At 52.5% G+C, this 27,228-nt stretch overlaps 1 protein-coding gene across 1 annotated transcript; it reads left to right on the top strand.

Moving 5' to 3' along the window:
* Positions 1-25,442, top strand: LOC140717702 (delta(14)-sterol reductase TM7SF2-like). The gene is given in 12 exon segments (XM_073031373.1): positions 1-127; positions 2,605-2,777; positions 8,136-8,260; positions 8,262-8,333; positions 9,069-9,123; positions 11,184-11,378; positions 12,965-13,068; positions 13,904-14,023; positions 15,439-15,607; positions 20,281-20,361; positions 21,564-21,686; positions 24,321-25,442. Coding segments are annotated over 11 exon segments (1,329 nt in total). The 5' UTR covers positions 1-127; positions 2,605-2,653; the 3' UTR covers positions 24,482-25,442.
* The last annotated feature ends 1,786 nt before the right edge of the window (positions 25,443-27,228 follow it).

Raw genomic sequence — 27,228 nt, 5'->3', positions numbered from 1 at the left:
CTGGGGTGACAGTGCACAGCCGCGGCCGGGAGGCGACAGCGAACCGAGAGGCGGAGGGACGCCGGGGAGCCGGACCGGGACCGGGACCGAAACCATCCCGCAGCCGCCGGCCGGGCAGCTTCACTGGGCAAGTGGATCCTTTTCATGTCGGTCTCCGCCGGTCCGGTCCGCCCCTCTCCCTCTCCCTGCGCGGGCTTTAAACTTATTACCGGGCTACGCTCTGTGCAGCCGGGGTCACCGATGTACCGACGGAACTAACACTGGCGACTGCTTTCACTCCCAGGAGAAACGACAGACCGACCGACCATGGCATGTCCGGAGGGTGTGGAGCAGTGGCCCATATGGGTACCCCCACCCCGAAACTTGAAGTGGTGTTGTGGTTATCGACGAGAGCAGCTCTCTTCTCATCTGTACCTGAGCCCCCCTTCTCCCTCCCTTTCTCCAACGGTCCACTCTCTTCTCCGATTAGATTCCGCCTTCTACAGCCCCTTCCCCCGTCACCTGGTCTCACCTATCACCTCCCAGTGTTTCACTTCATCCCCCCTCTCCCCCACCCACCCACCTTCCCCCTCATCTGGTCTCACCTATCACCTCCCAGTGTCTCACTTCATCCTCCCTCTCCCCCACCCACCCACCTTCCCCCTCACCTGGTCTCACCGATCACCTCCCAGTGTCTCACTTCATCCTCCCTCTCCCCCACCCACCTTCCCCCTCACCTGGTCTCACCTATCACCTCCCAGTGTCTCACTTCATCCCCCCTCTCCCCCACCCACCCACCTTCCCCCTCACCTGGTCTCACCTATCACCTCCCAGTGTCTCACTTCACCCCCCCCCTCTCCCCCACCCACCCACCTTCCCCCTCACCTGGTCTCTCCTATCACCTCCCAGTGTCTCACTTCATCCCCCCTCTCCCCCACCCACCCACCTTCCCCCTCACCTGGTCTCTCTATCACCTCCCAGTGTCTCACTTCATCCCCCTCTCCCCGCCCACCTTCCCCCTCACCTGGTCTCACCCGTCACCTCCCAGTGTCTCACTTCATCCCCCCCTCTCCCCCACCCACCCACCTTCCCCCTCACCTGGTCTCACCTATCATCTGCCAGTGTCTCACTTCATCTCCCCTCTCCCCCACCCACCCACCTTCCCCCTCACCTGGTCTCACCTATCACCTCCCAGTGTCTCACTTCATCCCCCCTCTCCCCCACCCACCCACCTTCCCCCTCACCTGGTCTCACCTATCACCTCCCAGTAACTCTCTTCATCCCCCCTCTCCCCCTACCACCCACCTTCCCCCTCACCTGGTCTCACCTATCACCTCCCACTGTCTCACTTCATCCCCCCTCTCCCCCACCCACCCACCTTCCCCCTCACCTGGTCTCACCTATCACCTCCCAGTGTCTCACTTCATCCCCCCTCTCCCCCACCCACCCACCATCCCCCTCACCTGGTCTCACCCATCACCTCCCAGTGTCTCACTTCATCCCCCTCTCCCCCACCCACCCACCTTCCCCCTCACCTGGTCTCACCCATCACCTCCCAGTGTCTCACTTCATCCCCCTCTCCCCCACCCACCCACCTTCCCCCTCACCTATCACCTCCCAGTGTCTCACTTCATCCCCTTCTCCCCCACCCACCCACCTTCCCCCTCACCTGGTCAAACCCATCACCTCCCAGTGTCTCACTTCATCCCCCTCTCCCCCACCCACCCACCTTCCCCCTCACCTATCACCTCCCAGTGTCTCACTTCATCCCCTTCTCCCCCACCCACCCACCTTCCCCCTCACCTGGTCTCACCCATCACCTCCCAGTGTCTCACTTCATCCTCCCTCTCCCCCACCCACCCACCTTCCCCCTCACCTGGCCTCACCCATCACCTCCCAGTGTCTCACTTCATCCCCCCTCTCCCCCACCCACCCACCTTCCCCCTCACCTGGTCTCACCTATCACCTCCCAGTGTCTCACTTCATCCCCCTTCTCCCCCACCCACCCACCTTCCCCCTCACCTGGTCTCACCTTTCACCTCCCAGTGTCTCACTTCATCCCCCCTCTCCCCCACCCACCCACCTTCCCCCTCACCTGGTCTCACCCATCACCTCCCAGTGTCTCACTTCATCCCCCCTCTCCCACACCCACCCACCTTCCCCCTCACCTGGTCTCACCTATCACCTCCCAGTGTCTCACTTCAACCTCCCTCTCCCCCACCCACTCACCTTCCCCCTCACCTATCACCACCCAGTGTCTCCTTCATCCCCCTCTCCCCCACCCACCCACCTTCCCCCTCACCTGGTCTCACCCATCACCTCCCAGTGTCTCACTTCATCCCCCCCCCCCCCCACACGGTCTCACCTATCAGCTGCCGTTTGTACTCCTCCCACCTCTTTCCCCCACCCCACACCTTATTCTGGCTTCTGCCCTCTCTTCCTTTCCAGTCCGGATGAAGGGTCTCAGCCTAAAATATTAAGTTTATTCCCCTCTGTAGACACTGCCCGACCTGCTGAGTTCCTCCGGCAGTTTGTGTGCGTGTTACCTCGGATTTCCAGCATTGGCAGAATCCCCTGTGTTTAAGATTCCAGTTTGTAAAGTTTTCTCTTTTGTCTGCCGTCCAGGGGTGACAGTCGGCACGGCACTGCCCCAAGCGGGTAGCTGGCGCCAGCGATGTCGGGCGTGAGGACTCGTCCACAGGGAGCTGGAGACGCTGGGGGTGGCGGACAGGGGCTGAGGATGGGCGAGATGACCAAAGTGGCCAGAACTACTGAGCTGGAGTTCGGAGGCCCCCTAGGTAACTGTGTTAATCATTGTGGGGGGAGGGGGGGAGGAAATCGGTCATCAGGGTGGATTATTGTTAGGAGATGTTGCATCTTACAGCCCATAAAACAGGCTGTTTGGTCTGATTCCCATGCTAACCTTGATGCCTCTCTATGCTCGTCCCAATTTTACCTTCAACATGGTTAAAGCTCTCTCCACCAATGAGCACGTCTAGACTGGTGTCGCAGGAAAGCAGCATCCATTATCGGGGATCCCCACCACCCAGGTCATGCTCTCTTCTCACTGCTGCCATCGGGAAGGAGGTACAGGAGCCTCAGGACCCACCCCACCAGGTTCAGGAAGAGTCATTACCCCTCGACCATCAGGCTCCCGAACCAGAGGGGATAACTTCGCTTGCCCCATCACTGAACTGTTCCCACAAGCTAAGGAGGTTTGCGATAATGATTCTGGGTTTAAACGCCCTGTCGTACGGAGAGCGTTTGATGGTTCTGGGGCTGTATTCACTGGAATTCAGGTTTTCCGTGAGGTCGCCCGTCATTCATCTATCGAATGGTGAAAGGCCTCGATCGAGTGGATATGGGGAGGACGTTCGTGTGTTGGGGGGAGTCGAGTAGCAGAGGACACTGCGTCAGAATAGAAGGACGTTGTTTTAGAGCAGAGGCGAGGAATTTCTTAGGCTGGAGAGTCGTGAATCTGTGGGATTTTTTGCTACAGGCAGCTGTGGAGGCCAAGTCATCTGGGTATATTTAAGGCAGAGGTTGATAGGTACTTGATCAATCAGGCCATGAAGAGATACAGGGAGAGGCAGGAGATGGCAGATTACAGGGAAAATGGATCATCCATGATGAAATAGTGGATTTCATGGACTCACTTTCAAGGACTCTTGGTAAGATCATAAGGCATAGGAGCAGAATGAGGCCATTTGGCCCATCGAGTCTGCTCCACCATGGCTGATCCTTTCTTCCCCCTCCTCCGCGCCATTCCCTGGCCTTCTCTCCCACAGCCTTTAACGCTGTGTCCAATCAGGAACCTATCAAGCTCTGCCTTAAGTACACCCAACAACCTGGACTCCACAGTTGCTCGTGCTAATAAATTCCACAAATTCACCATCCTTTGGCTAAAGAAATTTCTCCGCATCTCTGTTTTAAATTGTCGCCCCTTTATCCTGAGTGTGCCCTCTTGTCCCAGTGTCCCCCACCATGGGAAACATCCTTCCCATGTCTACTCTGTCTAGGCCTTTCAACATTCGAAAGATTTCAATGAGGTGCCCCTCATCCTTCTAAATTCTAGTGCATACAGACCCAGAGCCATCAAATGTTCCTCGTAAGATAACCCTTTCATTCCTGGAATTATCCTTGTGAACCTCCTCTGGACCCTCTCCAATGCCAGCACATCTTTTCTAAGATGAGGGGCCTATAACTGTTCACAATGCTCAAGGTGAGATCTCACCCGTGCCTTATAAAGCCTCAGCATCACATCCCTGCTCTTGTATTCTCAACCTCTTGAAATGAATGCTAACATGGCATTTGCCTTCCTCACCTGCAAGTTTAACCTTTAGGCTTTTCTGCACAAGGATTCCCAAATCCTTTCACATCTTGATTTTTGGGTTCTTTCACTGTTTAGAAAATATTCCGCACATTTATTCCTAGCACTGTAGTGTATGACCGTGCATTTTCCAACAGTGTATTCCATTTGCCGTTTTCTTGCCCATTCTCCTGACTAAGTCCTTCTGCAGCCTCAACATGACCTGCCCCTTCACCAATCTTCACATCATCTGCAGATGTGGCAACAAGGCCATCATCTAAATCATTGATACGCAGCATAAAAAGAAGCGGTCCCAACACTGACCCCTGTGGAACAGCACTAGTCACTGGCAGCCAACCAGAAAAGGATCCTTTTATTCCCACTCACTGCCTCCTACCAATCAGCCAATGCTCTAACCAGGGCAGTAGCTTTCCTGTAATACCATGGGCTCTTAACTTGGTAAGCAGCCTCATGAGTGGCACCTTGTCAAAGGTCCTCTGAAAATCCAAATATACAACATCCACCGCATCCCCTTTATCTATCCTACCTGTAATCTCCTCAAAGAATTCCAACAGGTTTGTCAAGCAAGATTTTCCTTTAAGGAAACCATGCTGATGTTGCCCTACCTTGTCCTGTGTCACCAAGTGCTCCATTACCTCAACCTTAACAATTGACTCTAACATCTTCCCAACCACCGAGGTCAGACTAACTGGTCTATATTTACCTTTCTGCTGCCTTCCTCCTTTCTTAAAGAGTGGAGTGACATTTGCAAATTTCCAGTCCTCTGGCACCTAGGGTGCAATTCGTCTGGTCCAGGTGACTTACATACCCTTCGGGCTTTTGAGCACCTTCTCTGTTGTAATAGAAACTGGATCACTTTTCTCTTCCCTCACACCCTTCAACATCTGGCACACTGCTGGTGTCATACAAATACTCATTTAGTTCACCTGCCATCTCCTTGTCCTCCCGTTACTTCTCTGGCCTCATTTTCTAGCAGTCCCACATCCACGCTCATCTCCTTTTTACAAACTTGAAGCTTTTACTATCCACTTTGATACTGTTTGCTAGCTTCCTTTCATATTTCATCTTTTCCATCCTAATGATTCTTTTAGTTGCTCTCTGTAAGGTTTTAAAAGCTTCCCAATCCTCTTGTCTCCCCACAAATTTTAGCTTTAAAACCGTCAGCCATGTTTGTACTATTTTGCTATTTGAGTATTTATTTGTTTTTGGAGCACTTTCTTCATTTTTCCCAGAAACTCACGCCATTGCTGCTCTGCTGACATCCCTGCCAGCATCTCCTTCCAATTTACTTTGGCCAACTCCTCTCTCGTACCACCGGAATTTCCTTTACTCCACTGAAATACTGCTACGTCAGACTTTACTTCCTCCCTGTCAAATCTCAAGTTGAACTCAGTCATATTGTGATTACTGCCTCCTCAGGGTTCTTTTACCTTAAGCTCCCTAATCACCTCCGGTTTGTTATATCATAGGCATTCAACAAACTCGCTCCCTTGAGATCCGTTACCAACCTGATTTTCCCAATCGACCTGCATATTGAAATTTCCCAAGTCTATCATAACATTGCCCCTTTTGATAAGCCTTTCCTGTTTCCTGCTGTAACCTGTGGTGCACATCCCAGCTATTGTTGGGAGGACTGTCTATTGCAGTTTGTTGATTCAGCATCTGATCCCACGTCACATCTTTCTACTGATTTGATGCCATTCTTTAGCAGTAGAGCCACGCCACCCCCCCCCCCCCGCCTACCTTCCTATCCCTCCGATATAACGAGTAACCTTGGACATTCAGCTCCCAACTACAACCATCCTTCAGCCACGATTCAGTGACGGCCACAACATCATACCTGGCAATCTGTAATAGTGCAACAAGACCATCCACCTTATCTCTTGTACTCCGTGCATTGAGATATCACACTGAGGACTGTATTTGCTACCCTTTTTGATTCAAAGGTACGTTTAATGTCAGGGAAATGTATACAATATACATCCTGAAATACTTTTTCTTCACAAACATCCTTGAGAACAGAGGCTTGACCCCAAAGAGTGAATGACAGTCAGAACCCCGAAGTCCGCCCCCCCAGCTCCCCTCCTGTGTGTAAGCACAGCGAGCAACCACCCCCTCCCCCCACCGGCACTCAGCGCGAGCAAAGCAATGGCGAAGATGCAGACTTGCAGTTACCCCAAAGACTCCATTGTTCACCCGATAACTCGACATGCTGCAGGCTCCCTCTCTCCTAATAGGGAGGAAGAGGTGACTCCATTTTCCAGTCAGCGGGAGAGATAACAAGCAGCTCGCAGCATCCCTACTGCACCGATACTCACCCTGCTGGCTGCAATTACGTCCTATCGTCTGCCTGCCCTCCCTGACAGTCTGACTGTACTCTATCCCTTCTTCTTCCCATCCGTCCTGAATCCCTTCACTCCGGTTCCCACACCCCTGCCAGATCCTGCCTATACTCTCCTCCAGTCACCTTAACATCGCGTCCCCTTGTACTAGCCATTTTCACCCTGGGGAAAAGTCTCTGCCTCCTGTCATCTTTTACACCTCCATCAAGTCACCTCTTGCCCTCCTGAAGCATCTCGTCTGATAATCCAGCCGGTCAGTACAGAGAGTGAGTGGAGAACGCAGGTTCAGTCCTGACCACCGGCCCTCTGTGTGTCTGCATGCGTGTGGAGTTTGTGCGTCCTCATGCCGAGAGTCACTCTTATTGGTCAGGGCGTGACTGGCAACGTAAAACAATACTCAACAATTGTAAAGGATTATATAAATGACAAAATTAGAGGTTAAAGTATGGATATAGAATAAGATGTACATAAATGCTGGCAATGTAAATACAATGTAAACTACTTTTAAAAAGTGGTTCAAAATGTTTACGGTCCAGTGATTGGGTAATAGATAGAGGAGGGTGGGGTGGGGGATAACAAGAATGGTTGATCAGATTACCTGCCCAGGGGAAGAAACTTTTAAGACGGTGTGAAACTTTTCTTTTAATAATCCTAGAGAACTTTCCTGAAGGGAGATTTTGGAAAGGGCGGTTTGCTGCCCGCAATGATTTTTCCTGCCCGCTGCTTGTTCTGAGAGAGAGAGAGAGAGAGAGACACACACACACACCCACACCCCCACACACCCCCACACACCCCCACACACCCCCCCACACACCCCCCCACACACCCCCCCCCCCCCCCACACACACACACACACACACACACACACACACACACACCCCACCCCCCGGCTCCGACAGTGATGTTAGATTGTAGTTGTAGGGGGTCTCTTTCTCTCCACCCCCACCCAGGGGCTCTGGCTCTCTCCTGCCTAACGACGTGCTGGTTCGGCGGGTTAATTGCCCCTGTTGTGTGTGAGGGGTGGGTGAGTTCAATTAAAAGTATAATCGCCATTCAACCCTACACAAACACCCAGGAATACATCCAAATGTGATTGCATTACTCTGGGGTCAAGGTGCAGAACACAATACCAGCTGTCATACACAGCACAAGAGAGCGGGTATCAGTAAGATACAGTCGCACAATAATGGACTCCAAAAACAGTGTTTTTTGATGGGCTTCAGATCAAGGTCTCTTTAAGGGGCTCTTGCTATTGCTTACTGCTGGTGCAAGTGGTGTGGGAGGGGAGGGTTAATGTGCCTGTGTGGGGGGGGACGAGCAACTTTGGGGTTCTGATGTTTTATTTATTCGATGGGGTTTCTTGTTCCGTGGGCGCTTGTGAAGGGTAAGAGTTTCGGGCTGTATGCTGCACACAGTCTCTGATATGAAATGAAGCCCCTCCGATACGCCGTTAACCGCCGGGTGTGCTTCGCCTGTCTGCCCAGGTGCGCTGGTACTGGTCGCCCTGCTGCCCTGCACCGTTCTCTACCTGCTGCTCGCCTGCCGTACAGAGGCAGCCGGCCTTCTGAACAACCCCCTGCCCCGGCTGGAGCCAAGCCAGCTCTGGGACCCCCGCCGCCCTGCTCCTCGTTCTCGCCTGGCTTGCCCTCCAGTCTCTGCTCTACCTTCTTCCTCTGGGTAAGGTAGGTCCGAGGGAGGGGTTGGGGGTGGAGTGGACGCAAGCACCTTGTCCTGATACTGATTGCAAATTAGTCGTGTGTGGGGGGGGGTGGTTATCCAATATAAGATGGGGGAAGCAGGATTAGGCCATTCAGCCCGTCGGCTGTGCCCTCTGGTGCCAGACTCCCCCTATGGCCTATGTCTGACGGAGGCCCACGCAGTCGTGGGTGGACCATAGCAACTCTTTACAGACAGCAGCGGGATTGAACTGTGATCTGCTGCTGTAAGGTGTGACGCTAGCCGCTATCCGGCCGTAGCGAGCCGAATACAGGGTGACAAGGCAGGCGTGACGGAGTGTGGCTCATGCAGAAGGCAATGGCATACCAATTTGGCAGAAAACTTTGCCAAGTGCAATCATGCTCATGGATAGACCATGATCGCCCACGTGATACGGCGTGGCGCATAATGATGATGTCATACAACGCGGCACATAGCAATGGTGTCATATACATGGCACGTCATGAAGATGTCACATGGTATGGCCCATGACGATAATTACTTTATGAGCCGTGTTGTGTACCAGTCTGGAGGAATGTTGTTTCGTTCAGCGGTGTACTGTACACAGTCGAATGACGATCATCTTCAACTCAATCACAATTTTCCCAACTTCCTTTATGACCAGTGAAGTATTTCCCGCTACGCTACTGCGTTATCTGCAGTCGCTCTGACCCCTGACCCTCGCTGTTTCGTGTCCGCAGGTTACACAAGGCATGCCGCTCCGGGATGGCACCCGTCTCTCCTACCGGATCAACGGTACGTTTTGCGTCACGCGTGCGTGTTCTGGGTGTCACGTGACCTCGCGCTGCCTGGGGCTCGCGTTCCGCTGACCGGGACCCCAAACTGTTTGGTCACCACACTATAGGAAGGATGTTGGGGCTTTGGGGAGGGTGCAGAAGAGGTTCACCCCGATGCTGTCCGGTTTAGAGGGCGTGTTCTATCAGGAGAGGCTGGACAAACTTGGGCTGTTTTCTCTGGAGCGTCGGAGGCTGAGGGGAGATCTGATCGAGGTTTATAAGATCATGAGAGGCGCAGATAGACAGCCGGTATCTTTTACCCAGGGTCAAACTGTCTAACACTGATGGATGCATTGAAGGTGAGGGTTTCCAACAGCGTGAGGACGTGCTGGCGTTGGAGAGGGCCCAGAGGAGGTTCACGAGAATGATGCCAGCAGTGGAGGGGTTAACGTGGTTGGTGGCCCTGGGCCTGTACTCGCTGGAGTTTGGAGGAATGAGGGAGGATTTCAATGGGATATTGAAAAGCCTGGATGGAGTGTACGGTGGGGAGGTCGAGGGCGAGGGGGCACAGCCCCAGGGTCGACTCAGCAGAGAGAAACACAGCAATTATCAACGTGGATAAATGCTCCAAAGGAACGTATGAGTGAACGATTGTGGTCGTAGGATTGGATTGTAAGCTTAGATTGTGGAGTGCAAACAGTACATAGGATTCGATTAAATACGTAGATTGTGCTCGTGCACACCCTAGATCAGATTAGGTTATATATGTACATTGAGACACGGATACAGGGAGTGGAAAAGGCGCAGTTTGCTACGGGTAAAGCCCTCCACACCACTGAGCACATCTCTGTGAAACGGTGCCACAGGAAAGCAGCATCCATCATCGGACCCCCGCTACCTAGAACAAGCTCTCTTCCCCCTGGCTCACACCTCCAGGTTCGGGAACAGCTATTGCTCCTGAACCAGTGGGGTGAGCTTCACTCAACCTCATTGAAATGGACTCACTTTCAGGGACTCTTCATCTTAAATTCTTGGTGTTTATTTGTTCATCACTATTGTTTATTTGTTTTTGCATTTCCACGGTTTGCTGTCTTTTGCACCAGTTGATGGCACAAGACGGTGCTCCTTCATTATCCCATAACGGTTATGATTCAATGAATGAATTTATTGATCGTCTCCATAAGACCGCGAATCTCAGTGTTCTGTACGTGGACATGCATGCACTTTGATAATAAACTCACTTTGAACATTTTGAACTTTGATTTCATGTCCATGAAAGCGACACAAGGTGCAGGTGTGACTGACAAGAAATGTAAAGTGATAGTCACTCCTGGCAAGAGGAACTCGTCCAGGTAGCAGCAGGACAAACAAAAACTGGGCAGGACAGGGAGGCAGGACAGGACAGGTGTGGAGTGACAGTGAATGGGGGATGAAGGGGGTGAAGTTAAATAAGTAGTGCAAAAATAGAAATAAAAAAGTAGTGAGGTAGTGTTCACGGGTTCAATGTCCGTTCAGAAATCGGATGGCAGAGGGGAAGAAGCTGTTCCCGAAGCGTTGAGTGTGTGTCTTCAGGCTCCTGTACCCCCTCCCTGATGGCAGAGGAGAAGAAGCTGTTCCCGAAGCGTTGAGTGTGTGTCTTCAGGCTCCTGTACCTCCTCCCTGATGGCAGAGGGGAAGAAGCTGTTCCCGAAGCGTTGAGTGTGTGTCTTCAGGCTCCCGTGCCTGATCGTATCAAGGAGGAGAGGCTATATCCTGGGTTGTGAGGGATTTTGTAACCTGTGGTAATTGTTATAATTTGCCATCAGCTGCTGCAAAACCACACGTTTTAAACCTGATTCTGATTCTAGAGGAGATGTGTAGGGTGGTGTTTTTTTTTACACCAGGAATGGTGGAGCCTGTGATGCGCTGCCGGGGGTGCAGGTACGACAGAGATGTGTTTACGGGCACGTGGCTGTGCAGGGAACCGGAGGCGTGGCTGATGTGTTACGTGAGTGTTTCCAACCCGTTGCTGCGTGCGGGGTGCCACGCGGATCTCTCCCCCCACCCTCCGGTAACTCTGCCGCTTCTTGCCCCCTGCAGGTCTGCACGCCTTCGTGATCACCGGGCTCCTGACGGCAGTGGGCGCCGCCTGCGGGCTGCCCCTCGCCCACGTTCACGACTGCTGCGTGCAGCTCGCCTGTGTCTGTATTCTGACCTCGTTCGCCCTCAGCGTCCTCCTCTACGCCCGCTCGCTGTGCGCGCCCGAGGAGGCCCTGGCGCCCGGCGGGAACTCGGGTGAGTTCTCCTACTCCGGAGGGTGGGGGACGGGCTTTATACACCCTGGCCGGTGGTGGGGACAAGTCGGAAGCCACAAGTCGATCGATACGTCCCAAAGAGAGAAAAGTACTCGAAAGGCAGGATGACACAACTGTGGCTGACGAGGGAAGTCGAAGTCAATATAAAACTCAAGTCAAGTTTATTGTCATTTCGACCAAGAGGAGGTTTACAAGAATGATTCCAGGAACAAAAGGGTTATCATATGAGGAATGTTTGATGGCTTTAGGTCTGTACTCACTGGAGTTCAGAAGTCTGGGGGGGGGGATCTCATTGAAATCTTTCGAATGTTGAAAGGCCTAGATGATGTAGCCGTGGAAAGGATATTTCCCATGGTGGGAGAGTCTAGGACCAGAGGGCACATTCTCAGAATTGAGGAACGTCTCTTTAGAACAGAGATGAAGATGAATTTCTTCAGCCAAAGGGTGGTGAATCTGTGAATTCATTGCCACAGACGCTGTGGAGGCTGTTATTGGATAGATTTAAAGCGGAGGTTGATAGATTCTTGATTCGTCAGGGCATCAAAGGTTGCAGGGAGAAGGCAGGAGAATGGGGTTGTGCGGGATAGTCGATCAGCCATGATGGAATGGTGGAGCAGACTTGATGGGCCGAATGGCTCAATCCGGCTCCAGTGTTCTTAGCCTTGCAGTCTCATTAGCTGGCGTGAAGGTTTACGAGGATGTTACCAGGACTCGAGGGACTGAATTATGAAGAGAGTTTGGGACTTTGTTTTTAGAGCGCAGTCACCGAATTACAGGAAGGATATTAATCAGGTTGAGAGAGTGCAGAGAAGGTTTACAAGGATGTTGCCGGGTCTTGAGAAACTGAGTTACAGAGAAAGGTTGGATAGGTTAAGACTTTATTCCCTGGAGCGTAGGAGAATGAGTGGAGACTTGATAGAGGTATATAAAATTATGATGGGTATAGATAGATAGAATGCAACCAAGCTTTTTCCACTGAGGCTAGAGGAGAAAAAAAAGAGGGCATGGGTTAAGGTGAAGGGGGAAATGTTTAAAGGGAACATAATGGGGGTCTTCTTCACGCAGAGAGTGGTGGGAGGGTGGAATGAGCTGCCAGATGAAGTTGTAAATGCGGGCTCGCTTTTAGCATTTAAGAAAACCTTGGACAGGTATATGGATGAGAGGGGTTTGGGGGGATATGGGCCAGGTGCAGGTCAGTGGGATGAGGCAGAAAAGTAGTTCGGCACAGCAAGAAGGGCCAAAAGGCCTGTTTCTGTGCTGTAATGTTCGATGGTTCTATATGGAATGAGCTGCCAGAGGAAGTGGGTGAGGCAGGTTCACCAACACTTGGACAGGTACGTGCACAGGAACGGTTTAAACCGGGGGTTTCTGATCCATTAACCAAGCGGTCCTGTGGACCCCAGGTTGGGACCCCCTGGTTTAGAGGGATATTGGCCAACTGACCTTTATGGGAATCTGGGTCAGCATGAACTGGATGGGCTGAAGGGTCTGTTTGACTCTAGGACTGGTGGAAGTTGTACTGTGTGGATGAAACTAAATGCTGACCTTTAACCTTGGTCGCCCCAGGCAACCCCATCTACGATTTCTTCATCGGGCACGAGCTGAACCCTCGCATCGGCAACTTTGACCTCAAATACTTCTGCGAACTCCGGCCGGGGCTCATCGGTTGGGTAAGTGACCGGCGTCCCCTTCGACCCACTCCTCCGGCGGGGAGATCGAGGCACGGTGCACTCGGGGAGGCCGTTTTGTGTAGCGGGTGAGTCTCGGGCCAGCTTCGGAATGGAGAGACGCCTCCGAGTTCTTATTTTTTTTTTAATTGAGATACGGCGCAAAATAGGGCTAGGGAGAGGGAGGGAGGTCACTCCTGCCACATCGAGAGGTGAGAGTCGAGCAGCTGGCTGATTCGATGTTACAATCTGCCGCGTCGCTGCTCAGAATCCCCGACTCGAGCACCGACAGGCTGTCACTCCCCATCCGAGAGACTCGAGTACAGGGGCCTTTGCCGACAGCCTTGCACACTGCCTGTTGTCTCGATGTTTCAGTCCCCCACGATGCTCCAGTTGGCAAAATCGACGAGGGTTCGGGTCGTCCACGGGGCTGCTCTCTGACCTCTGACCTCCCAGCCATGAGGGCGCAAGTTTGAAGGAGATGTGTGGGGCAGGTTTTTTACGCGGGGAGTGGTGGGTGTGCGGAATGAGCTGCCTGGGGCAGATACGATCGAGGTGTTTAACATGCTGTTAGGCACATGAATGTGCAGGGAGATGGAGGGATATGGACATTGTGTAGGCAGAAGGGATGAAAAAGGACCTGGTGCTTTCCTGCCCGGTGGTATTTTACCCCTGACGTGCCCAGGCATCATCCCTGATGAAGGTGGCAGGATTAAAATCGATACTTGTACCCAGCTGGAAGCCCGAGAAGAGACGAGTTTAATTTCTTCTTGTGTTCCGCACTGGTGCGATGGGCTGAAGGGCCGTTTCAGCATGTTCTGGTGTTGCCTTCCCACAGCTGCTCATCAACCTGGCCATGCTGATGAAGGAGTGGGATTTGCGAGGAAGCCCGTCTCTCGCCATGCTGCTTGTCAATGCCTTCCAGATCCTCTACGTGTTAGACGCCCTTTGGCATGAGGTGAGACAGGGCAGCTGCCCCACTGGGGGCGTCTTCCGGTGGGATTGTGATAATCTGGCATCTGACCCGTCAGAGATGCCCAGCGTCCTTCGACTCAATTTCCATTTAAATATATTATCGGAGAAGGGTGGGTTGGCAAGTTTGCAGATGGCACGAAGGTTGCTGGAGCGGTGGACGGGGCAGAAGGTTGTCCTAGGTCACAATGGGACATCGACAGGGTGGGGAGCTGGGCTGAGGGATGGCAGATGGAGTTTAATCCGGAAAAATGGGAAGTGCTTTACTTGAGGAGGTCGAAGCTGAAGGCAGAATACGGGGTTAATGACAGGATTCTTGGCAGGGTGGGGGAACAGAGGGATCTTGGGGTTCACATTTATAGATCCCTCAGAGTTGCTGCACAAGTTGATAGGGTGGTTAAAAAGGCATTTGGTATATTGGCCTTTGTTAGTTGGGGGATTGAGTTCAAGAGCCGTGAGGAAACATTGCAGCTCTGTAATACCCTGGTCAGACACACTGTATTGTGTTCAGTTCTGGTTGATTCATTATAGGAAGGATGCTGCCTGGATTAGGAGGATGCAGAGGAGATTCACCAGGACGTTGCCTGGATTAGAGAGGGTGCAGAGGAGATTCACCAGGATGCTGCCTGGATTAGAGAGGGTGCAGAGGAGATTGACCAGGATGCTGCCTGGATTAGAGAGGGTGCGGAGGAGATTCACCAGGACGCTGCCTGATTAGAGAGGGTGCAGAGGAGATTCACCAGGATGCTGCCTGGATTAGAGAGGGTGCAGAGGAGATTCACCAGGATGCTGTCTGGATTAGAGAGGGTGCAGAGGAGATTCACCAGGACGCTGTCTGGATTAGAGAGGGTGCAGAGGAGATTCACCAGGACGTTGCCTGGGTTAGAGAGCAAGGCTTGTGAGGAGAGGTTGAGCGAGCTCGGGCTTTCTTCGGAGTGAAGGAGGATGAGAGGTGACTTGATGGAGATGTACAAGATGTTAAGAGACACAGATCGAGTGGACAGCCAGGGACTTTTTCCCAGGGCGGAAATGGCTAGCACGATAGGGTACAATTTTAATATGACTGCAGTAAAGTATGGGGGGGATGTCAGAGATACGTTTTTTTTTACACTGAGAGTGTTGGGTGTGTGGAAGACCCTGCCAGGGGTGGCGGTAGAGGCTGATACATTAGGGACTTTTGACTCTTAATCGGCTCATGGAGGATAGAAAAAAATGGAGGGCTGTGTCGGAGGGAAGGGTTAGAATGATCTTGAGTAGTTTAAAGGGTCAGCACGACATTGTGGGCCGAAGGGCCTGCACTGTACTGTACTGATCCACGTTCCTGGCCAGTAAGCTAATCGTGGCTACGCCAGATGCACTGCTGACTGACTGACTGGTGTCTGGTGTGTGGCTTCTCGGCAGGAGGCGGTCCTGACCACGATGGACATCGTCAATGACGGATTTGGCTTCATGCTGGCCTTCGGGGACCTGACCTGGGTCCCCTTCACCTACAGCCTGCAGGCCCACTTCCTGGTGTCTCACCCGCAGGAGCTCAGCCCCGCCGGGGCAGTGGCCATCATCCTCCTCAACGGTAGGTGTGTCTGCAGCTCGCTGTGCTCCGCTGCCCACCAATCATCTTCTCAAGTTCAAGTTTACTGGTTGTGTACGTGTACACAGCCAAACGAAACGGCGTTCCTCCCGCCCGCGGTGCGCCCACACGACATGTATCGCACCCGGCGCATAGAACAAAACATTACCACACATAAGTTTATAAAATGTGATTTAAATGCAGGTTGTGTGCAGCACGGGTAAATGGTACACAGCTCGCTGTCCTGGTGACGAGACCTCGGTGGAGGCACGGTATTCATTAGTCTCACAGCCTGGGGGAGGAAGCTGTTACCCGGTCTGACAGCCCCAGTCCTGATGCTCCTGTACCTCCTCCCTGACGGTAGTGGGTCAGAGAGATTGTGGGACGGGTGGTCGGGATCCTCAACAGTGCTTCAGGCCCTGCGTGTACAACACTCCCGGTAAACGTCACAAATAGGGGGAGAGGGGGGAAGAGGGGGCGAGACCCTGGTGATCTTCGCGGCATTTTTACTGTCTTGTGGTCGGTGCCCTGTAGCTTCTGTACCGCACAATAAATCAGAATCAGGTTTAATATCACCGGCGCACGGTCGTGAAATGTGTTAACTTTGCGGCAGCACGATGCGATACGTGACAATAGGAAACTGTCAATTGCAGGCGATGTTTATAGTAGGAACAGTCAGATGTGTGGTGCAGAAATGGAAATAATGAAGTAGTGAGGTAGTGTTCACGGGTTCAGTGTCCGTTCAGAAATCGGATGGCAGAGGGGAAGAAGCTGTTCCTGAATCGTTGAGTGTGTGTCTTCAGGCTCCTGTACCTCCTCCCTGATGGCAGAGGGGAAGAAGCTGTTCCTGAATCGTTGAGTGTGTCTCTTCAGGCTCCTGTACCTCCTCCCTGATGGCAGAGGGGAAGAAGCTGTTCCTGAATCGCTGAGTGTGTGTCTTCAGGCTCCTGTACCTCCTCCCTGATGGTAACAGTGAGAAGAGGGCATGGCCTGGGTGATGGGGGTCCTTAATGATGGACGCTGCCTCTCTGAGGCATCGCTCCTTGAAGGTGTCCTGGATACTCTGGAGTCTGGTGCCCGTGATGGAGCTGACTGAGTTTACAACTCTCTGCAGCTTATTTAAATTCTGTGCAGTAGTCACATCCACCCTCCACTCCATACCCCTCCCATACCAGACGGTGATGCAGCCAGTCAGAATGCTCTCCATACATCTGTAGAAATTTGCGAGTGTTTTTGGTGTTATGCAAACCTCCTCAACTCTGAATGAAATACAGCCACTGTCTTGCCTTCTGTATAACTGCACCGATGTGTTGGGTCCAGGTTAGATCCTCAGAGAGACTGACAGCTAGGAACTTGAAGTTGCTCACTCTCTCCACCTCTGATCCCTCTGTGAGGACTGGTGTGTGTTCCCTCAGCTCACCCTTTCTGAAGCCCACAATTACTGACGTAGCCGGACAGGGACCTCTGGGTAGTTCTCCCGTAGAAAGCTGTTAGAGTGGGGATGGGGGGCCTTGCACGCCTCATCTCCTCAGGAACTGCTCTGCCTTCTTGACTGATGAGAAGGTGTTGTGGGTCAGCGTTAGATGGTCCACTGTACAACTTTCTGCTCTTCACTCTCCCCACAGCACAGCCATTGATGTGCAGTGGAGAGTGGTTGAACTGTGCCTTCCTGAAATTCACAATCATCTCTTTTGTCTTGTCTCCTGGAGTGTTGCCTACGTAAGAATTGGGGGCAGGTGACCATTCTGCCCATTGAACTTTGCTGTCCCATTCACTGAGATCATGGCTGATCTCTGACCTCAGTGTAAAAGACACCAAGTTAAAGATTAGCTTTACTTATCACGTGTTCATGAAAACGTTCTACACAGCGACTGTGTCTGACCTGCCTCTCAGTGTTAGGGCAAACTCTGATTTAAAGATTAATATCAGATGGTGACGACAGGGGATACTGGAGCGAGATAGATCTGCTGGTTGAGGGGTGTCACAGCAACAACCTGGCACTCAGCGTCAGTAAGATCAAAGAACTGATTGTGGGTTTCAGAAAGGGTAAGACACACACCAGTCCTCACAGAGGGATCAGAGGTGGAGAGAGTGAGCAGTTTCAAGTTCCTAGCTGTCAGTCTCTCTGAGGATCTAACCTGGTCCCAACACATCGATGTGGCTACAAAGAAGACAAGACAGTGGCTGTACTTCATTAGGAGTTTGAGGAGATTTGATATGTCACCATAACTCTCGCAGATTTTTATAGATGCATCGTAAGGAGCATTCTGACCGGCTGCATCACCGTCTGGTATGGGGGGGGAGTGTGGGGGCTACCACACAGGATGGAATTAAGCTGCAGAGAGTTGTAAACTCAGTCCGCTCCATCACGGGCACCAGCCTCCGTAGTATCCAGGACATCTTCAAGGAGCGATGCCTCAGAAAGGCAGCGTCCATCACTAAGGACTCCCATCACCCAGGACATGCCCTCTTCTCACTGATGCCATCAGGGAGGAGGTTCAGGAGCTCAAAGATCCAAGTATGTTGATTATCAGGGTACGTATAAATTGTACAAACTTGAGATTCGCCTGCTTACGGGCAGCCACCGAGCAAGGAACCCAGCACAGCCCAATTCAGAAAAAAGACCCAACACTAAATGCGCAGAGGGAGTGGGGAAGAAAACACAATTCACGCAAACAACGGAAGTGAGCCAGAGCATCCTGAACCAAATCGAGTCCATAGGCCCGGAGCCCGGAGCCTCAGCCTCAGTTCACCGCACAGCGGGGCAAATCACTGCAAAGACTGTAGATAGCCGGCGCACAACGCACCCTCAGCGCCACGGAGAAAGGAGGAAACATCGCGGAAGATCGAGCAGAACCCTCGACCTCAGTCCGGACGCCTTGCCTTGTCGGTCTGACGAGGCCGGCGTGTGAACTGCGCTAGGATCCGGGCCCCCACTGCGGCCATACGCTCTGGACCCAGACCTCGCCGCCTAGCCGATGGCTGTAACCATGTTCCACCTCGCACTTGAGCCTCCCAGATCAGCCCGAAGCTTCGCTCAATCCAACCTTGCTTCGTGGACTCCGAAACTCCTCTGCTCTGATATTTTTCCTGATTCGCTCGATCCGGCTCCATCTCTGACTCTGTCGCAAACGTGCCTCACCCTCACTTTGTCGAGATCCGTTTTCACTTTGACACAAAAGAGTTTTTTCTGTTGGCCAGTGTCAATGAAAGCCAAATTAAATCCACTGTGATTCAATGTTGTAAAACAATAAAACATGAAAACTTCCGGGGGGGGGGGGGGGGTGGGGGGTGGTGAATTTTTATAGACTCTGTGTGTGTGTCTGTGAGTGTCTGTGTGTGAGAGAGTGTGTGTGCCTGTGTCTGTGTGAGTGCGTGTGTGTGCGCGCGTGTGTGTGTTGTAATTCAGTATTTTTCAATTACATAATTCATTGTACTGCTGTCACAAAGACAACAAATTTCACAACGTTTGTTGGTGATATTAAACTGATTCTGATTAATGTTTAGCTTTATATGTCATGCACACAGTGAAAAACACAGGAGAATCTGCAGATGCTGGAAATCCAGAGCAACACACACAAAACGCTGGAGGAACTCAGCAGGCCAGGCAGCGTCTATGGGGAGGAATGGGCGGTTGTTGTTTCGGGCCGAGACCCTTCATCGGGACAGGGAAATGTGTCATTTATATCGGCAGCCAATGCAGTCCGAGGACGTGCTGTGGGCAGCCCGCAGGAGTTGGCAGTGTAGCATGCCCACAGCTCACTAACCCTGACCCGCACGTCTTTGGACTGTGGGAGGAAACTGGAGCGTGTGGGGGAAACCCACGTGGTCTCGGGGGAGAGGACGTGCAAATTCCTTACAGACAGCGGCGGGAACTGAACTGCAGTTGCTGGCACTGTGAAACGTTACACTAACCGCTAAACTGGCATGCCACCCCCCAAGACATGAAACTGGCTTTCCAGCAGCAGTACAATATGATGACATCATTATAATTCACAAAAATTAATAGTGCGAAATAAAAAGGAATTACGAGGTAATATTCCTGGACCGTGCATTAATCTGATGTCAGAGGGGAAGAAGCTGTTCCTGAATCATTGAGTGTGTGTCTTCAGGCTCCTGTACCTCCTCCCCGATGGCAGAGAGGAAGAAGCTGTTCCTGAATCGTTGAGTGTGTGTCTTCAGGCTCCTGTACCTCCTCCCTGATGGCAGAGGGGAAGAAGCTGTTCCTGAATCGTTGAGTGTGTGTCTTCAGGCTCCTGTACCACCTCCCTGATGGTAGCAATGAGAAGAGGGCACGTCCTGGGTGAGGGGGGTCCTTAATGATGGACGCCACCTTTCTGAGGCATCACTGTTTGAAGATGCCCTCGACGCTGGGGAGGCTGGTGCCCGCGATGGAGCTGACTGAGCTTAAAATTCTCTAGCTTTTTTCGGTCCTGTGCAGTAACCCCCCACCACCACATACCAGACAGTGATACAACCAGTTCCAATGCTGTCCACGTACATCTGTAGAAATTTACTCGTCTCCAGTGACGTGCCAGGTCTCCCCAGACTCCTGACGCGCTGCCTTCGTGACGGCTCTGGTCAGCGGGCTGTCACGTTGATCCGCGATGATCCTCCTCTTGCTGGGACCTCTTTCCCTTCCGGATCACTGACGCTGTCTCTCCTTGCCGTCGCAGCTCTCGGGTACTATATCTTCCGCAGCGCCAACTCGCAGAAGAACACATTCCGCCGGAACCCCAGCGACCCCAGGGTGGCAGGTATGTCGAGCGCGCGGTTCAGGCGCGGGGGTCACAGGGCGGGGGTCACGGGGCGCGGTTCAGGGGCGGGGGTCACGGGGCAGTGCCGCTTTGGCCCATCGCGTACGTCCTGAACCTTTCCCTCATCTACCCTAATCCCTCATTGGGGGGCGGGGGGTGGGATTCCCAGACTGGGCCAGCATTTCATTGCCCCCTCTCCAGGTTGCTCTTGTGCCCACTCCGGGGCAGTCAGCGCTCACCTGTGGCTCCAGTAGGTGTTTGCACGCCAGTATGCTGCTTTGACAAGTGGAATAAACCAGGTGAGGGTAGCTGACGGGCCTCGTGCCCTGGTGAGATAGGGAGGCGCCAGTCCCAGCAGGCGAAGCTAACTCCAGCGGACTGGGCGGGCGCAACCCAATGGCCAGGAGGCCGGTTGTGTAACGCCCCGTGGAGAGCGAAGGGCGCGACGAGGCACAGAAGGCGTCACGGTCACCCACTGTAACCGGGGAGGACCCCAGTCTGTGACGCTTGTTCGTCCCGCTGGACCCCGAGTGCCGAGGTCGAGAGAGTGGAGCTGCCCCAGAGCAACGGGCTTCTCCACTTTACAGACCCTCCCGCGCAGGTTTCCCGTCATCGTCGGACACGCTGGACAGCCGCCAGGTGGTGGTGATCTGCTTTGAACCGTTGAGGTGGTCCCTTTGATTTGGGCCCAGTGACGGTGAAGGAACGGCGATGGATTTCCGAGTAGGACAGTGGGCGGTTTGCAGGCCTGTTGTGGTGTTGTGTTCCTTCCAACCGGCAGAGCTGCTGTTTGACTCGTCTCTGAGACGACCCTTCCCTGTTTCAGACCGCACAGCAGTGCAGGCAGAGAGCCGGTGCCGGTGGGACACTCAGGGGTGGGGACGTACAGGTGGAAAATGGGGAGTGAGTAGGTAATGGAGAGTGGGAGGATGTGGTGGCAGTGTACGGGGGAGAATGGATGAGGGGGTATACAGACTGAGACTAGGACAGGTGAGGGTCGACATGGGAGGGGAGTTGTGGCGATATACAGACAGAATAGTTGACTGGATGTACAGCCGGAGGAGGACAGGTGAGGCAGAGAATGGGTGATGGGGTGGGCGGATGAGAGGGAGGACAGCCAGGGAGTTGTGTGGCCGTGGGTGGGTGATGACTGGTTGAATTCTAACGTGCCTCCCATTCCTCCCCACCCCACCTGGTTTCAGGCCTGGAAACAATCCCCACGGCGACTGGGCGGCAGCTGCTGGTGTCGGGCTGGTGGGGCCTGGTGCGTCACCCGAACTACCTGGGGGACCTGATCATGGCGCTGGCCTGGTCTCTGCCCTGCGGTGAGTGCTGATGGGTGAGGGGATGCGGTCTTGAGAGGGAGAGGGTTCGGTAGGGGTCGGCACCAGTCGGTGGGAGGGAGGGGGCTCCAACCCAGTCTGTTCACACCCACACCTCCTGCCTCACACCACCTACACAGAGTGACAGCATCACCTCCCTCAGAAAACAGTTTCATTAGACTTATATTTTTATAGCGACTAAATGCGTGTGACTGCTTTGTTGTTCTGCTGGTGGTCACAGTCTGTATATGCCATTTTTCAGTGTGCCCTCTAGTGGTCACAGTATGTATATGCAGTTGTTCAGTGTGCCCCCTGGTGGTCACAGTGTGTATATGCCATTTTTCAGTGTGCCCTCTAGTGGTCACAGTATGTATATGCAGTTGTTCAGTGTGCCCCCTGGTGGTCACAGTGTGTATATGCAGTTACGACACAAGGAAATCTGCAGATGCTGGAAATTCAAACAACAACACACACAAAATGCTGGTGGAACACAGCAGGCCAGGCAGCATCTATAGGGAGAAGCACTGTCGACGTTTCAGGCTGAGACCCTTCGTCAGGTCTAACTGAAAGGAGAGATACTAAGAGATTTGAAAGTAGAGGGGGGGGGAAGGGGGAAATGCAAAATGATAGGAGAAGACCGGAGGGGGTGGGATGAAGCTGAGAGCTGGAAAGGTGATTGACAAAGGGATACAGAGCTGGAGAAGGGAAAGGATCATAGGACGGGAGACCTCGGGAGAAAGAAAGGGGGAGGGGGGGAGCACCAGAGGGAGATGGAGAACAGGCAGAGTGATGGGCAGAGAGAGGAAAAAAACAAAAAACTAAATATATCAGGGATGCAGTAAGAAGGGGAGGAGGGGCGTTAACGGAAGTTAGAGAGGTCAATGTTCATGCCATCAGGTTGGAGGCTACCCAGCTGGTATATAAGGTGTTGTTCCTCCAACCTGAGTGTGGCTTCATCTTGACAGTAGAGGAGGCCATGGATAAGATATATCAGAATGGGAATGGGATGTGGAATTAAAATGTGTGGTCACTGGGAGCATGGCCCCCTAGTGGTCACAGTCTGTATATGCCATTGTTTAGTGTGTCCGCTCTTGGTCACAGTATGTATATACAGTTGTTTAGTGTGCCCCCTAGTGGTACCTGTATGTAAATGTGGTTTTTCAGTGTGTCTGTTAATGGTTACAGTTCTTTCTGGAAACTTTTCTGCAAATTTCAATGGATTTTTTTTTATATCTATGGGTATAGAAGTAGCTGACCTCGCAGAGGCACCATCTTTCTTTTTTGTTTCTTCCCTCACTAGACCTCTATCTCTGTACATTTTTCAGTGCTCTTGGCTCTATGAAACAAATGAGAACAAACAGATTTTGTGCCTCTTTCCCCAACTTCCGAAAGAGCCTCAGAATAAAAATCCAAATTGTGTCTCTGCAGAAGGTCTCCGTCACTTCTGTCACGGTCATCTGGCACGGAAGCAGGCAATTCGGCCCATCTTTTCCATCTGACCCAAGTTCCCATATGCTACCTATACCAAATAACACTTAATATTACTGAGTTAGCACAGGCAATCTTATTTCTGTTTCCCAACCACCTTCCTATTGTAAGCAATAAGTACTACCGTGCTGTGTGGCAGGGTGGCGATTTGTCTCTTCCCTCTGCTGGCCTGCAGGTCACCCTTGGGCAAGGTGTGGCACTAGCTTAACACAAAAGTACAACTGCAGATGCTGTGGATCAACGAGTACGTACACAGCGCTGGAAGAACTCAGCAGGTCAGGCAGCATCCGTGAGAAAACGTTTCGGGCCGAGAAGCTTAGCTCCCGATCAGGGTCACGTGAAGCAGTGGGGGCAGGTGGTGGATGGTCGTATGAGCATCACAAGTCCTGGTTATGCGACCACTGACGCCAGGCAGACAATCTCTGAGGAGTATCGATAATGGTAAAGTCTCTGTCCACTTGCCAAGAGCAGTTGTGGTCCATGATCAGCAAACATCATACAAGATGGCACCATATCCGCCTCGGAATTTTACATTGTGTGTTCTACTCTAACCTAAAGGTTAATTTGCAGTTTGAGTCTATGGTGCGGAAGGAAAATGTGATGTTAGCATTCATTTCAGGAGGACTAGAATATAAAAGCAGTAATATAATGTTAAGACTTTATAAAGAGATAGAGTGGATGCAGAGAGGATGTTTCCTATAGTGGGGGAGTCTAGGACCAGAGGACACAGATAGAGTGGATGTGGAGAGAATGTTTCCTATAGTGGGGGAGTCTAGGATCAGAGGACACAGACAGAGTGGATGTGGAGAGGGTGTTTCCTATAGTGGGGGAGTCTAGGACCAGAGGGCACAGATAGAGTGGATGTGGAGAGGGTGTTTCCTATAGTGGGGGAGTCTAGGACCAGAGGACACAGATAGAGTGGATGTGGAGAGGATGTTTCCTATAGTGGGGGAGTCTAGGACCAGAGGACACAGATAGAGTTGATGTGGAGAGGATGTTTCCTATGGTGGGAGAGTCTAGGACTATTAACATACTTTGTCATCAAACACCTCTATGACTGAGGTTGTGAGGATGAGAGGTGACTTGACAGAGGTGTAGATCGATAAATTTACTTTGAACTTTATTCCCCCCCACCCCCCCACCCGCCAGGTCTGGGCCACGCTCTGCCTTATTTCTACGTTGTCTACTTCACGGCGCTGCTGATCCACCGCGAGGCCAGAGACGAGCACCTGTGTCGCAGGAAGTACGGCTCGGCGTGGAACACTTACTGTGGCCGTGTCCCGTACCGCATCTTCCCCTATCTGTACTGACGAGGGAGTCGGGGTGCCGGGTAGCCGTCTGCTATCTGCACGCACCCTCGCTTCTCCAGCCCCACCGGTCAACTCAAGGGGAATTTCCGAGTTTGTACCCTGTTCGGTAGCTGGTGGATGTCCACGGGTGTCACGTGACCGGTCCAGTCACATGATCAGTCCAGTCCTGTTGCTGCCTCTGGTGTGTGCGCCTCAATGGAAGCCGTCGGACGAAGCTCCTCACTCCCCTCGGTCTTCAGCCGGCCTCGTTGCACTGGCTGAGGTCGGTGTTTGAAAGATGAGCTTTCTTTATCACATGTAAATCGAAGCAGACAGCGAAATGCCTGGTTTGCGTCGACCGTCCGGGGATGTGCTGGGTGGCAGCCCGCAGGTATTGTCACAACGTGCGTCCTACCTGTAACCGCGAGGATTTCCTCCGGGTGATCCGGATTCCTCCACTTTTCCAAAAGCGTACCGGTAGGGTTAGTGAGCCGTGGGCACGCTACGATCCACTTGCGGGCTGCCTCGTAAAATCCTCACTGATTTGTTTGGACACAAATGGCACATTTCACTATATGTCTTGACAAATAAAGCTGATCTTTAATCTCTTTAAAACTTTTAAAAACACAGAACAATAATAATTTTTCCAAGATATAGAACGATAATAGATGGTAGATGTGGTTGGGTGTGAACGATCTGCTGAGATGAAAGACGTGTCTTTTTACAGTTATTTAGCTTTGTATCAGGGTGAAACTTTTTGATACGTGCCTTCATAGTGAAAACTGGATCTCCTGCGGGGGATGTCAGTGCTGCCTCTCTGTGAGGGAAAATGGTAAGCTTTTAATATTGAGTGTGCGTGTTCTCCAAGTGAGGATTGTGGGTAATGTGGCCTAATATCTGTCCGGTTTTTTTAATTTATTATCTTAATTTTAATGCCTGTTATATTGGTGGGGGCCAAATAAATTAACTGCTTTTAATCTTACTGATGACAAGTCGAATCATTAAAGGTTTCAACATCAGCTCAACATGTACATCGAGACACGCAGTGAAAAGCGTCTTTTGCGTCAATGACCGACACCGTCTGAGGACCTGCTGGGGGCGTGGGGGGGGGGGGTGGTCACACTTCCACCACAACGTTGCGTCCCCACAAGTCGCTAACCCTGACCGGTCCATCTATGGACTGTGGGAGGAGACCCATGAGGTCACGGGGAGAACGTGCAAACGCCTTACAGACAGCGGTCTTCCCAGTGCTGGCGCTGTGGGGAGTTACGCTAGCCACTATGCTACCGTGCCGCCTTTAATTCGATGCACACCGGCCACTGAACTTGGCACACTCGCTTGACCTGGCGATGGGACGGATTGGCTCGAGCATGGCGAGGGAGGGTGTGACTGGGCGTGTGAGGACCATGGTTAATGTGACCTAATATCTGTTCTGGCATTTGTAGCTTAGCACTAGCGCCCCCTATGTTTCTGGGGGCCAAATAGCCACGGTAGTGCTGCCGTTAACCCACACTATTGCAGGCGGGGCGCTCACTTCCCGCGTTACTTCCTTCCCATTTCCTCCCACAATCCAGAGACCTACCGGTCAGTAGGTTAATTGTAGGCTTTCCTGGGCGTTGGGTAGATGGGTTGCCGGGCGACGTGGGCCATTGGGCGGGGAAGGCCCGTTACCGCGGGCAGCAGCGTAGGGAGGACCTGCCCTCAGCCGCAGTGCTGATCGTGGGCAGCTGTCCGGGGGAGGGTCGGTGCCGGAGCCGGTGCTGCCACCTAGTGTTCACTCAGCAGAAGACGAGCTGTATTGTGTTGGACTGCAGCAACACCCATGGACCCAGGGACTTGGACTATATTTTAATGTGGGAGTGCACGTTACTGATATCTTGTGTGCCTTCATTTACCGAGATGCAGCGCAGAACAGGCCCTATCAGCCCCATGAGCAGCACTGCCCAGCAACACCCGATATAACCCCAGCCTTATCATGGGAAAACTCATAATGGTCAGTCTTAACAGCCAGTATGTCTTTGGACTGGGGAGAAACCGGGGCAAACGCACACAGTCACGGGTGATGTACAAACTCCTTACAGGCAGTGGCAGGTATTGAACCGGGTTTGCTGGTACAGTGAAGCACTGCGCTCGCTACTGTGCCTCCCTGCCTTGTGCTGTGTGTGACCGTTGGGAATGTGTTTTGCACCCTGGCCCCAGAGTAACGCCGTCTCGTTTGGCCGTATTCGTGAATAACAAGTAAGCTTGAACTTAAAACACGAGCAAGTCTGCAGATGCTGGAAATCCAGAGCAACGCACAGGAAATGCTGGAGGGACTCAGCAGGTCAGGCTGCGTCTACGGAGGGGAATAAGCACTCGGCATTTGGGCCTAGACCCTTCTTCAGCACTGAGAAGGAAGGGGGAGGTCACCAGAATAAAAAGATGGGGGGCGAAGGGGGAAGGAGGCAAGCTGGAATGTGACGAGTGAAGCCAAGAGGAGAGGAAAGGTCAAGGGCCAGAGAGGAGGGGATCTGATCGGAGAGGAGAGTCGACCATAGGAGAAAGGAAAGGTGGGGGCACCAGGGGAGGTGATAAGCGGGGGTAAGAGGTAAGAGAGGGGGTATTTTTTGTACCGGAAGGGGAAATCAATATTCCTGTCCATGACATAAGACACAGGAGAAGAATTGGGCCATTCGGCCCATCGAGTTTGTTCTGCCAATCCATCACAGCTGAAGGGTTCATGAGGGTCGGGCCCACGATGGAACTGGCTGAGTCGGCAAAACCTTGCA

The sequence above is a fragment of the Hemitrygon akajei genome, chromosome 28, assembly GCF_048418815.1.
Source record: "Hemitrygon akajei chromosome 28, sHemAka1.3, whole genome shotgun sequence".
Lineage (NCBI taxonomy): Eukaryota > Metazoa > Chordata > Chondrichthyes > Myliobatiformes > Dasyatidae > Hemitrygon > Hemitrygon akajei.
This window is presented reverse-complemented; position numbering and strand designations above follow the sequence as displayed.